General features: G+C 38.5%; 1 protein-coding gene across 1 annotated transcript in view; it reads left to right on the top strand.

Annotated features, from left to right (window-relative positions):
* The window catches only part of FOXO1 (forkhead box O1), a 102,256-nt gene extending 90,947 nt beyond the window's left edge, over nucleotides 1–11,309 (top strand). Inside the window, exons 2-3 of the mRNA XM_050948700.1 lie at nucleotides 5,592–6,948; nucleotides 7,361–11,309. Of these exons, the coding sequence (XP_050804657.1) occupies nucleotides 5,592–6,935 (1,344 nt within the window). The 3' untranslated portion in view covers nucleotides 6,936–6,948; nucleotides 7,361–11,309. The remainder of the gene's footprint in view (nucleotides 1–5,591; nucleotides 6,949–7,360) is intronic.
* The last annotated feature ends 203 nt before the right edge of the window (nucleotides 11,310–11,512 follow it).

Below are 11,512 nucleotides of genomic sequence, written 5' to 3' on the forward strand. Positions count from 1 at the left end.
TCTTTCAAATCAAGTTTAAAGATTTGACTTCAAATTAAATTTTAAACAGTTTTTAAGTGATCCGCAGCAAAATAGCTATACATAGGAGCTTGGCTGGTGGTCAGAAATGAATGCCTCTGAATCTTGACAACCACGCTCATCTTGCTGCCAAGTTCCATTGCTGAAACTATACTTTTATCAGTCATGTTTGTGTCTGGCAAAGGTCTCTAGACACAACATCATTTAACAGCAGTGCATATTTTCACAAGAGTTACCTCTTCAACACTTTTTCCAAGTTAGTAAATCATAGCTTCTTTAATGTCCTGCTAGCTGTGTGAAAAACAGGAATTTATGTAACAAGCTCTGTGCTGCAAACTTTTTCCTGTTAGGAAAATTTTTTTTATTGTTGGCAAAGTTAGGAGACAGCTCTGTTACTTAAAGAGTGACCTCAGATGTCCTCAGTACAATAATACCAGTTTATAACATTTTTGATGACTAAGGAATTGCAGTAATTTCTTAAATATTTAACACTTTTTTTTTTTTTTAGGGAAGGAGGAGTTAAATGTTGCTGCATTTCTATGGCCTAGTGTTTTATGTGTTTGATACTTTTTTTTTAAGTAAACACTACATCTGTGCCAAGATGCAGTATGTTTACAAAATACAATAAAAATGAACTAATGCAGGAGGCTTTTAATCAACAGACTTGCAAAATAATTTTCTTTTAACATTTCTAAATCTGTAATTTTATCAGCCGTTAATTCAACTGCATCTCAAAAGTGGTAACAAAGGACTGAGTTTGTCTGGATTTTCTAGGAGATCCAGATACTTGAAATGTGGTCTCCCATGTGGCAACAGAGAGTCTACCCTCTTGACGTTGAGTTGTTGCTACTCAAGAGTGCTTCAGATGCAGGGAGTTCAGCCTGTGGAAGGGGCAACAATGAAATTTATGGTTGACCAAAGAGTGACATTTGGACTGCCGAAGGAGTTGTTTTTGGCCCTCATTGGCTTATAGCCAGTAGATAAGATGTGAGGTGTGGTGAAGGGAAGGGCATTCGGTCTGGGTCCAACAAAGATGATGGTGGTTAAGAGGTACACAGCATCGACAGGCAGTATGATCACCTATCAGGGTTGGGCCCTTATATGAGAATAAAAAATGGTGATTCCCCACTGTTCTAACTAGAGTACATATCCTCAGATCAGAGATGAAAGATGTAGTATGCCAAAGAAAGGCATATCCTCATTCTAACCATTTCATATTAGAGAGCCTGTTTAAAACGAACAAACAAAAACATCCCCTTCACAATGGAGGGTGGAACTTCTGGCATTAATGTTGATATGTATTTTTAATTGGATTACTTAAAATTTTTCTTTTAAAGTAAAAACTTCTTTTGTTTCTATAATTCTTCTAGATTCCATGCAGCAGTGAGGTGGCTCAGATTTGCAGCAGAGCCCTTGGCAGCTTACTGCTAGCTTTGTTTTGAAATCTTGAAGATCTTCATTGTAACTGACCCTGAAAGCCCCTCCAGCAGTTAACGTGGGAGAGGAGCCTGCCGCTGGTGACTCGCTGGCAGGCGTGTAGGTCTGCCTCTGCCGCCATTGCATGGAAAAAGAGGGGCAGTGTGCCTCTTGAGATGCCCCAAGTTGCTAGAGCCATTGCCAGAAAGGTATTGCTGCCCTTGCTGGCTTCTGTCTTTCTCCTTCAGACAGAACCAGAGAACAGGCCACCCTCCTTAAACTGTTTTCTTTGGCCTCAGGAGCTGGAATAAAAAGAGAGTGGTGTTGAGAGCTGGGACATCAATATTTGTTCATCTCCACATGTGGTAGAGCCCCTCCCCACAAAGAGAATCCTCTGGCAGGTTCCATAGCAGCTAGAGACTTCAGATGGTTGAGACACAATACTCAAGTTGCCTTCTATGGTCTCAACTCAGCAAGTCAGCAAGCTAACTCTTCCATCTGGGTGTTGTTACCGACAGTGAGATGTACTCATTAGCTGAGTGATGGTAACTTTGAGGAATGGCTGGTTGTATTAATTTCAGAGGAATAGGTGGGCCCAAAGAGGCAAAATGCTAACGTGGCCCTGTCAGTGTATAACACTAAGCGCTTCAAAACATCTCAGGGTTTTAAGTACATAGACCTCAGTCCGGTTAGTCTCCTGGCAAACACATTAGAAATGTCATGCCAGAATTTAGAAATGTATTGATTAGAATACACGAGAGAGAGAGAGAATAAAAAATGAAACATAAAGCATTTCGGAAATGAAGTTCTTTGGCATAACCACTCAGTGTGATTAATTGTGATTAAAAGTTCCTTTTTCAGAGAGAAGATATTGGTGGTTCTCTTATTTTGTGAAATAATCCTTTGTAAGGAAGATAGGGTTAGTTCTCCTGTAAAATTTTGAGTTGACCCTTTGACTGGTGGTTACTTTTCCTGCCTTTGACAAACCAGAAACAAGGGGAAAAGAAGAGATAGTAAAGGTGGAGGAATGTGACTCTTTGTTGATGTTCTCATGACTCGTGGTGGCTGGTCAGTCACAGGCAAATGCTTTGAGCTGTCAGGCCACTCGTGACAGCTCTTCCTCTAGACCCGGGCTTGCTTCCCTGCTGTGGGATGTCATCTGGCTGCCTCGGTCAGGTTCCTCTTTCACCAGACCTTCTCGGGCTGGCTGGGCCATCTTATTCCATTGTGCTGGTGCAGTTGAAAAGCTGAGGGAGAGAGAAGATAGGAGGACAGGAAGGAACACACAAGAGAAGGAAGGACCGAGCAGAATCTCGCATATATCAATCCGTGGTTCTCGCTGGTCCAGCAGTGGTGGTCAGGTGTCCCAATTTTTTGTCTTGAGGTCTGAGTGTCAAAATGACCCTTACGGCTCACCAGAGAAGGGCACAATCTCTGGAGTGAAGCAGAGCCTGCCAGCCTTTCCTGAGGAATCCTTAAGGAATCCATTTTGCCATTTTAATCCCTAAAGCCTCTCTTTAAGTACCTCAAAAGGGGGTGATGGGTGGAATAAGCCATCTTCTCAGGTCTTATTTTGCCCACCAGTTAGGCCTAATTTCCAGCACACCAATTTTGATCCATTCTTTTCCAGTTCCATTCTCCTGTTTAAAAGTCGTGACAGTTCTTGGGTTTGATTGATAGGCCCTCTAGTTTGCACTAATCCAGTCTTTCTGCATCTCTTATTATACTTTGTGTCAATACTCACTGTTTTAGGTGGTGTAACATTTTGAGCTTTTACCTAGTTTATGGCCGTTGCACTCACAACTGGGGCTAGGCCCACTAGACGACAATTGTAACAAGGCCGTGGCCCTGCAGCAACGTATGGAGGGGGGAAAAGGTCCCTGACTTGGTCGGGACTGGAGAAAGTGCATCTGGAGACTTCTGTCCTCTACCTATCAGTGTCTAGCTTCCAGGTGGCCTTAGCATGAGGATGGTCTTTTGCGGATGCTGTCCCCTATTCCTCATGTGGGATCCTCAGTTATTGGGTTCCTCCCTGATGCTTCGTCCGTTGATCTTGGCTTATGTACTTGAACAAGAATACCAGGAACATTTAGGTAGACACGCTGCCCCTTTTGTGCCTTCAGCAGGAATGGGGGGCCTTGGGCGAGGCTATGCAAAATTGCTTACCAACGGCATGAGATTTTAGTGTGTTCTCTGGTTGGCTGTGGATCTCCTGGGTTCAGTGGCTTTTCTGAAGCTATTCACATCTCAGAAGGTGACTAGAAGCTCTAGTGAAGATATCAGCAGTCTCTTCTCTTTGCAGAAGTACAGTCATTATTCAGGGCTGCCCGGGAGGGGGGTCAGCAGCAAGTGGGGCAATTTGCCCCAGGCCCAGCAGGGGCCCTGTGAGCCCTGGCCCGGTGGCGATCTGGGTCTTTGGCGGCACTTCGGAGGTGGGGGGAGGCATTCAGTGCTGCTGAAGACATGGCGCGACTGAAGGAGCCCCCGCCACCAAAGACCCGAACCGCCACCGGGTGAGTACAAGTGCTGCAGCTCCCCCACTTTTCCCCAGACCCCCTGAATCCTCTGGGCGGCCCTGTCATCCTTTAACTTTTTGTGCCTTTGGGTATTAGAATGGTTAATTTCACATACTAAAATGTTCAAGGAGAAAAGATGGTTTTAAGGATGAAGTTTAACTCTCCATGAGTCATGTTTCCTCTCTGCTGTTTGTTTTCCCTCCTTCCTCATTGTTTAGCAATTGAAATTTTTATCTGTTTAACTTGGGACCTTATCCTGAAATTACTTATGCACATGAATAGATTCTGAGAGTTCAACAAGGACTACTTGTGTGTGTTTGCAGGTTGGGGCTTACATGATTGTATTGTTGAGGCTGGGTCATGCTTTAGCTTTAAAGCTCTATCCACAACATTGATATTAATAAACTCTGGAATTCCTTGTAGTTGCTATTTTACAGCAATCCCATGTTTCTAGCATAATTTGAGTTTTATTTAAAAGAAAAAAGAAATATTACAGAAAAATAGGTTTTTACTACTTGATTGTAATGAATCCAGTCTCATGAGGCCCTGCATGTAGGTGTTTTTGTAAAGGGTAAATTTTTGAACCAATGAATAAACTGTTTGTGTTAATACGTATTTTGTCACAAAAGTATAATTATTCAAATCTTCTTTGTTTAGGAGTAACCCTCCTGAAGCTGATATATTACTGCAGGGTAGTATGTGTGATGAGAGGGGTAGATAGAAAGGAAATAGTTGCTCATGTACTGGGTTAAAAAATCCATTTTTTTAATAAAATTGCCCAAATGCAGGCTACACATTAGTGGGGACTCGTACAATCAAGTTGAGAACCAGTTCTTCAGTAAAACAACAAGGAGTCTGGTGGGACATTAAAGACTAACAGATTTATTTGGGCATAAGCTTTCGTGGGTGTAAAACCCCTCATTTCGGTTTTTTACCCACGAAAGCTTATGCCCAAATAAATCTGTTAGTCTTTAAGGTGCCACCAGACTCCTGTTGTTTTTGTGGATACAGACTAACACGGCTACCTCCTGATACTTGACACCATGCAAAATTCTTCAGTGAATTTTTCTGATTTTGTTGTCCTCTTATCATGTTTCAAATTGATGCCTTTGGCACATGCTAAATTCTTCTTCTTTTTATCATGTCAAATGCAGTTAAAACATATGATAAATTATGACAAAACATGGCTAATTTGTTTAAGCCAGTTTTGAACCAATATGTATATTTCTAAACTAGCACCATTCCAAGCTTTATTGTTACACTTAAACATTTTCAAACTAAAGGAAACATTGAAGGGATTTTTCTTTTCTCCTATGGAGGAGTTAAAATCATTTAAATAAGGATTTCTAGCAGAACCTGCTCATAGTGCCACTGGTTGTGTTTTTAAGGAGATTTGATGCACAAAATGTTTTGAAATATAGGTTACATTAAGGGTATTAAGCAGAATATTCCTTTTCTAAAAAAAGATAGTGGGTACAGCAGTTAAGTTTGGTGTTTTGGAAACTTCAGTTTTGTACAGTAATTTAGTCATTTTTATAGCATCTTTCACACAAGTAGCATCAGAATGGTTTTCTCATTTAAGTGTTACATGTTGAGATAAAGAGAACTGGCCCTTTTCTTATCTCATATTTTATCTTTCAGAATTCAATTCGTCATAACCTGTCACTGCACAGCAAATTTATAAGGGTGCAGAATGAGGGAACAGGAAAAAGTTCTTGGTGGATGCTCAACCCTGAAGGAGGAAAGAGTGGAAAGTCACCTAGGAGAAGAGCAGCATCCATGGACAACAACAGCAAGTTTGCAAAAAGCAGAGGAAGAGCTGCCAAGAAAAAGGCAGCCCTTCAGTCAAGCCAAGAAGGAAATGGAGACAGCCCAGGATCACAGTTTTCAAAGTGGCCTGCAAGCCCCAGCTCTCACAGTAATGATGACTTTGATAACTGGAGTACCTTTAGACCTAGAACTAGCTCTAATGCTAGTACAATTAGTGGCAGGCTTTCTCCAATCTTGCCAGAACAAGATGACCTTGGAGATGGGGATGTGCACTCTATGGTATATCCTTCATCAGCAACCAAAATGGCTTCTACTCTACCCAGCCTTTCAGAGATGAGCAATTCTGAAAATATGGAGAATCTTTTGGATAATCTCAACCTCTTGTCACCTAGTACATCACTGACCGTATCGACCCAGTCTTCACCAGCTACAATAATGCAGCAAACACCAGGTTATTCATTTGCATCACCAACCACAAGTATAGGTTCACCAAATGCAGACTACCGAAAATTTACATATGCTCAAGCTAGCATGAACGCTTTGCCCCAGATGCCTATGCAAACTCTTCAAGACAGTAAATCAAGCTATGGAACGATCAGCCAATATAACTGTCCTGCAGGACTCTTGAAGGAATTACTAACTTCTGATTCTCCGCCGCACAATGATATCTTGACATCAGTAGATACTGGTGTTTCTCAACCTAGTGGTAGAGTATTGGGCCAAAATGTGCTGATGGTCACAGATTCAGTGATGTCAACATACGGTAATCAACCATCCCACAACAAAATGATGACTCCCAGTGCCCACCCACACCAAGGACGTAATCAGCCAACAGTTGCAGTTAATGGTCGTGCCTTGTCACACACAGTGAACACCATGTCACATACTTCAGGTTTAAATCGTTTGTCCACAGTGAAAACTTCATTACAAGTGCCTATGAGTCACCCAATGCATATGAACACAATGAACCCTTATGCTGCTGTTAACAGTTGCAATGGCTATGGAAGAGTGGGAATTGTTTCTCTCCACCAGGAGAAGCTTCCCAGTGATTTAGATGACATGTTAATTGAACGGTTGGACTGTGACATGGAGTCAATTATTCGTAATGACCTTATGGATGGAGAAACATTAGATTTTAACTTTGACAGTGTGTTGCCTAACCAAAGTTTTCCACACAGTGTAAAGACCACCACACACAGCTGGGTGTCGGGCTAGGAGATAGTGCAAGGTAAATTCTAATACTATTTGAAAAAAAAATCTGAAAATGAATTTAAAGGAAAAATACAGGTTTTAACAGATTTGGAAATGCTTAAAGTTTTAATGGTTTCCAGTGTCGTGTGTGCATCTACCATCACTTTGTTGTCTAACTTGCTAGCTTTTTAAATGGGTTGTAAATTGCACATGCGTAAGTCTAATGTAATGAGGATAACTAATACAGACTTCTAGCATCTGTTTGGACAGGTAGAGTAGTAGTTTTGGACATCTAGCCAGTAGTATTAAAATAAATATATATAATAACAACAGAGTGGAAGTTTTCATTATTGTCTGACTTAGAGCTATTTGGAGCACGTATTCTGTATCTTTTGCTTATTTGTGAACATTAATTTTGTTTCATTGTGTTTTTTCTGTTTTTTTCCTAGGCTACAGTTTAAAGCTCTTCAGGCTTGTCTGACAACAGGAACTGAGAAAAGTAGTCCAAAGATGTCCTTCGCCCTTCTTTTAGTTTTCTTGATAAAACTGTTCTCATTTTTTCCTTTTGTCAGAATTGGCAGCAAACAGACTTTTCCTGTACAGGATGTTTGCCCAGTGTTTGCAGGTTATGTGCTGCTGTAGATAAGAACTGTGCCATTGGAAATTTCATTACTCTGAAGTGCCAAATTCACTACACCATATAATCACAGAAAATACTTTTGCATCATGTTGTGCTTTCGGTTTTTGTACAGTATGAGCTGTAGATGTTGTTTTAAAAAATATCTGTTTGGTCCAAAAAAAACCCTATAAACTTCTTGTAATACTGTGGTGGTCTCATGCCCTAAGTAAATTTAACTTTTATTGAAGTTACCCGTGTTCTGCTGAACTGATGAATTGAGATAACTGTGGACTTTGTTTTGCAGCTGTATGAACTGCCTTGTATTTGTTAAAATTGATACACATTTCATATGAGAAAAGAGCGGCCTGGTAAATAAGATCCAGCTAAGCTCATAGAATAGTCAAATGTTCAAAACAAACAATAGATTAAATGGCAGTTGGCATGTTACTGATCTTTTCATTATGTAAATTTATGCAAAAATATTTGTGGGTCTTATTTCCAGATTGATGAATGTTATTGTTGGACTTGAGAGAATATTTGGAATAGTTATAAAGCTATTTTGTTCTTATAATTAAAGTCTACTTTGTTATATAGCCTACCTAAACATTTACAGAATCTAAAATCTGGCAGCATTCATAACCTTCATTTATACAGTATTTTAACTGGATGAAGTGAACACTTTTATATATTTGCTTAGCACCTTAGAGTGCTACTAAAGAAAGACAAAAGCTTAATGAGTACCTTGAATACAAAACATTTCTGTCCCATATTTTTTGGCAGAAGAGGGATGTGTATAGACAGACATTTTCCGTTTCATGTTTAGGAAATATTTAATCTGTTTTATATATGCATTTTTAGAAACTTCATCAGCTTCTATTACCGTTTTAACCCTGACTACCACAAAGTGTTAAGTATTCATTGTTAGATGCTTGTACAGTGCTTCATGTTGTATTTATTTCATGAAGGTCTCATAATGTTTGTGGACTCAAAAGCAGGATCTTTGTTTTAAGAACATTCACATTCTGGTAAGGTTAATGACAGAATTTCCATTTGTGTTTAGCATTAGTTTTTAGGATCTGTCAGCATTTTTGTCATCACACCCTATTTTAGGGGGTTTGAAAGTGCTACTATAAAACTACATGAGGGATAAAACTTCCATTATATAACATTTCAGGGCAAGGACATATATAATCTCCATATCTGGGAGTGGGGAAGAGTAGTGAAATAGCAAAGTTGCATAAGTGCAAGAGTTTTAAGGAGAAGGGATAGCTTTAGTTACTAAGGCTTTGGTCCTGCAAACCTTTACCTTTAGGTGATTAGGCCCATTGACAGCTATTTCAAGGTTCACAGGATTGGGCCTTTACTTGGTAAATATTTGCTGTATTTACATAGTTAAATTGTGTTTTGAGGGATGAACGGAGAGGTAAACCTGCCTGCCTGCCTGCCACTGATTACTGCACATCGTTTGTATTAAAAAAGCAAAAACAAACCAAAAAACCAAGGATTTTTATTCTACACTTACAATATTTGTAATTTTTACAATAGGTCCAGAGATGGAAATGAATTTTTCTGCTGTACTATTTTCAATTCATCCATAACTGGAAAGTGATTATAATCCTATTTTAACTCCCTTCTTCTCCATCGTCATTCTCCATGGTCTTTTGTGGGACGTGCCAGGAGAGAGAAGATTAAGAAAATACAAAAAAGTCTATGATATTAATTACAGTGTGTGCTCAGTGCTGGCAGTTCACTAAAACAGCCTGCATTTGTCTAATATCTTCCCTATCAAATTAATTATGTTTGAAATGTAATCACATCTCTTGGCCATGGCATGAGCAGAAGACTCTGTTGGACCAGTTTCCAAAGAGCCTCCTTTTTGGTGCATGTGCAAAATTTTTGCTCTCCAATGGCAGTTGACTAGAGTAAGTGAAGTACTGAGTCATATAATTTATTATTTGACCTTTATGTGCCGATTTTGTGTGCAAAAAGAGAGACTCTTTGAAATTCGACCCTTTGGCGCAGGAGCTGAACATGCTACATTTAACAATTTACCTCTTATAATTTTATTGCTACTGTATAACTTACATATATATTCTTTTTTTTATAGCTATGATGAACTTGAATGCAACGGTTCTTTGATTAAAATAGGCTGCAGGAAGTCCTGTTTGATCATTATCAGAATAGATACTTATAGATGGTGGGAATTTTGGTTCTGCATTTTCTTTTTATTTTGTTGTGTGTCAGAGTTCTAATATTTTTGCTTGTAACTGTGGGATACTGTGAAATCTAATGAAGGGTAGGTTGTCTGTCTTGAAAGCAAACATTATGTGACCTCTAGTAATAAATTCTTTTAAGTAAAAGTACTGAACTTTTGGAGTAAATTAGTTTGTCAGAATTCTTGTAAATGATTGCTTTGTGAATTGTGCAAATAATCTTACCTATGCAGCTTTGGTTTTGACTTTTCTCTGGTTTGTACTGTTATTAAAAGTATATTGTATTATAGAGCTGTTCAGATATTTTAAATATAAAGATGTATTGTTTCCATAATATAGCTATATGATATATGTTTAGGTAATAGATGCATTAATTGGAAAGCTCTGCTTTGATAAACTGACAAATTGCCTACGTTTATAAGCAAAAGTTGTGCTGCTTATTATTGGCTTAAGTCAACAGAGCATCCCTAAGAAGAGGAGAGAACTTAAATTTGGACCAATTCCAAAATAGTCTAAATTTTGCACTTGTTAAACCACTGGATGTATGTTAGTACATTTTTTTTTTACTGATTTGAAGTTCATATTTTCATTATGAAATTGCTAGGATTCTTAATTTATAACAGATTTTAGATAAGATATCATGTTTTTTGTAATCATTACGTAAAAGTGAAGCGTGGTTTATGCAAACAAAAAGACTTGGCATTAAAACTAGCCTCCTTTTTGAAGGTTGTTCCACAAACCAGCAATATCACCAGAGAATGGCTTGTAAATATGGCTAATTTTACTCGTGGGTGGTGTAACAGCACTTCTATGTTCCACTGCTCTTATTCAGTAACATCGCAGAATTAAAGTTCATATTTGGATATTTTCAGAGAAGTGCCTGATGTACCTACAGACACAAGAACAATCCTTTACTGTTGTATAAAGCCATAAATGTATATAAATTATGTTTAAAAGGTTTTGTGTCCTTTCTTGTATACTGGAAATGAGATTTGTACCAGGATTCTACTTGTGATTAGCAGTTATCATATTCAAACACTGTAGTAATTACATTCCTTACTGCCTAATATTTTTAATAATGATAATCCCATTTTGACAATCTTGTTGGCATTAGCAATTTTATGTGGAAAAATACCTCATGGTACCAAGTCTTGGAGTTCAGCACGATGATACCATATTAATAAGCAAACACTAACTGCAAAATAGCTAACAGATTTTCCAGTACTTCGTGTAAGGGGAATTATCTTTTGGAATTTCTTCTGGAATTGGAACTGTATCAGGTACAGTAACTTAATAGGGCTGTGTTAAGTATATTATCACAACCTATTGGGATTAAAACTAACTTGTTTATAACTATTTGGGACTAAACACAAGAAGAATCCATGCCTGAGTTGACAAGATATATTGTGTAAAGATACTTTGTTGCTGGAAGCTGCTTTGCACAGCTCAAGCATTGTTGCCATTGGTTCAACAAACCTAGTTCAGAGAAAATTGCAAAAATTCCTGAAATCCCTTCAGAATGCATATTTGTAAGTATAAACTTTTAATAAAATGGCTATGACATGAGATGGTGATTAATGTATTAGAACATTATGTAATACATTTAGAAAATGTGAAACAAAAACTTACAGGAAGGAATTACTCTTAAATTAGCATGTTACAGATTAGATCCTAAAATCATTAGATGTGGGAAGGGGAAAAGGTTTTGGAGGGGGTGTGAGTGGGGTGGCAGCGGAACCTTTTTTAAAAAAAAGATGGAACACATTATT

Source organism: Gopherus flavomarginatus, chromosome 1 (assembly GCF_025201925.1).
Source record: "Gopherus flavomarginatus isolate rGopFla2 chromosome 1, rGopFla2.mat.asm, whole genome shotgun sequence".
NCBI classification, from domain to species: domain Eukaryota; kingdom Metazoa; phylum Chordata; order Testudines; family Testudinidae; genus Gopherus; species Gopherus flavomarginatus.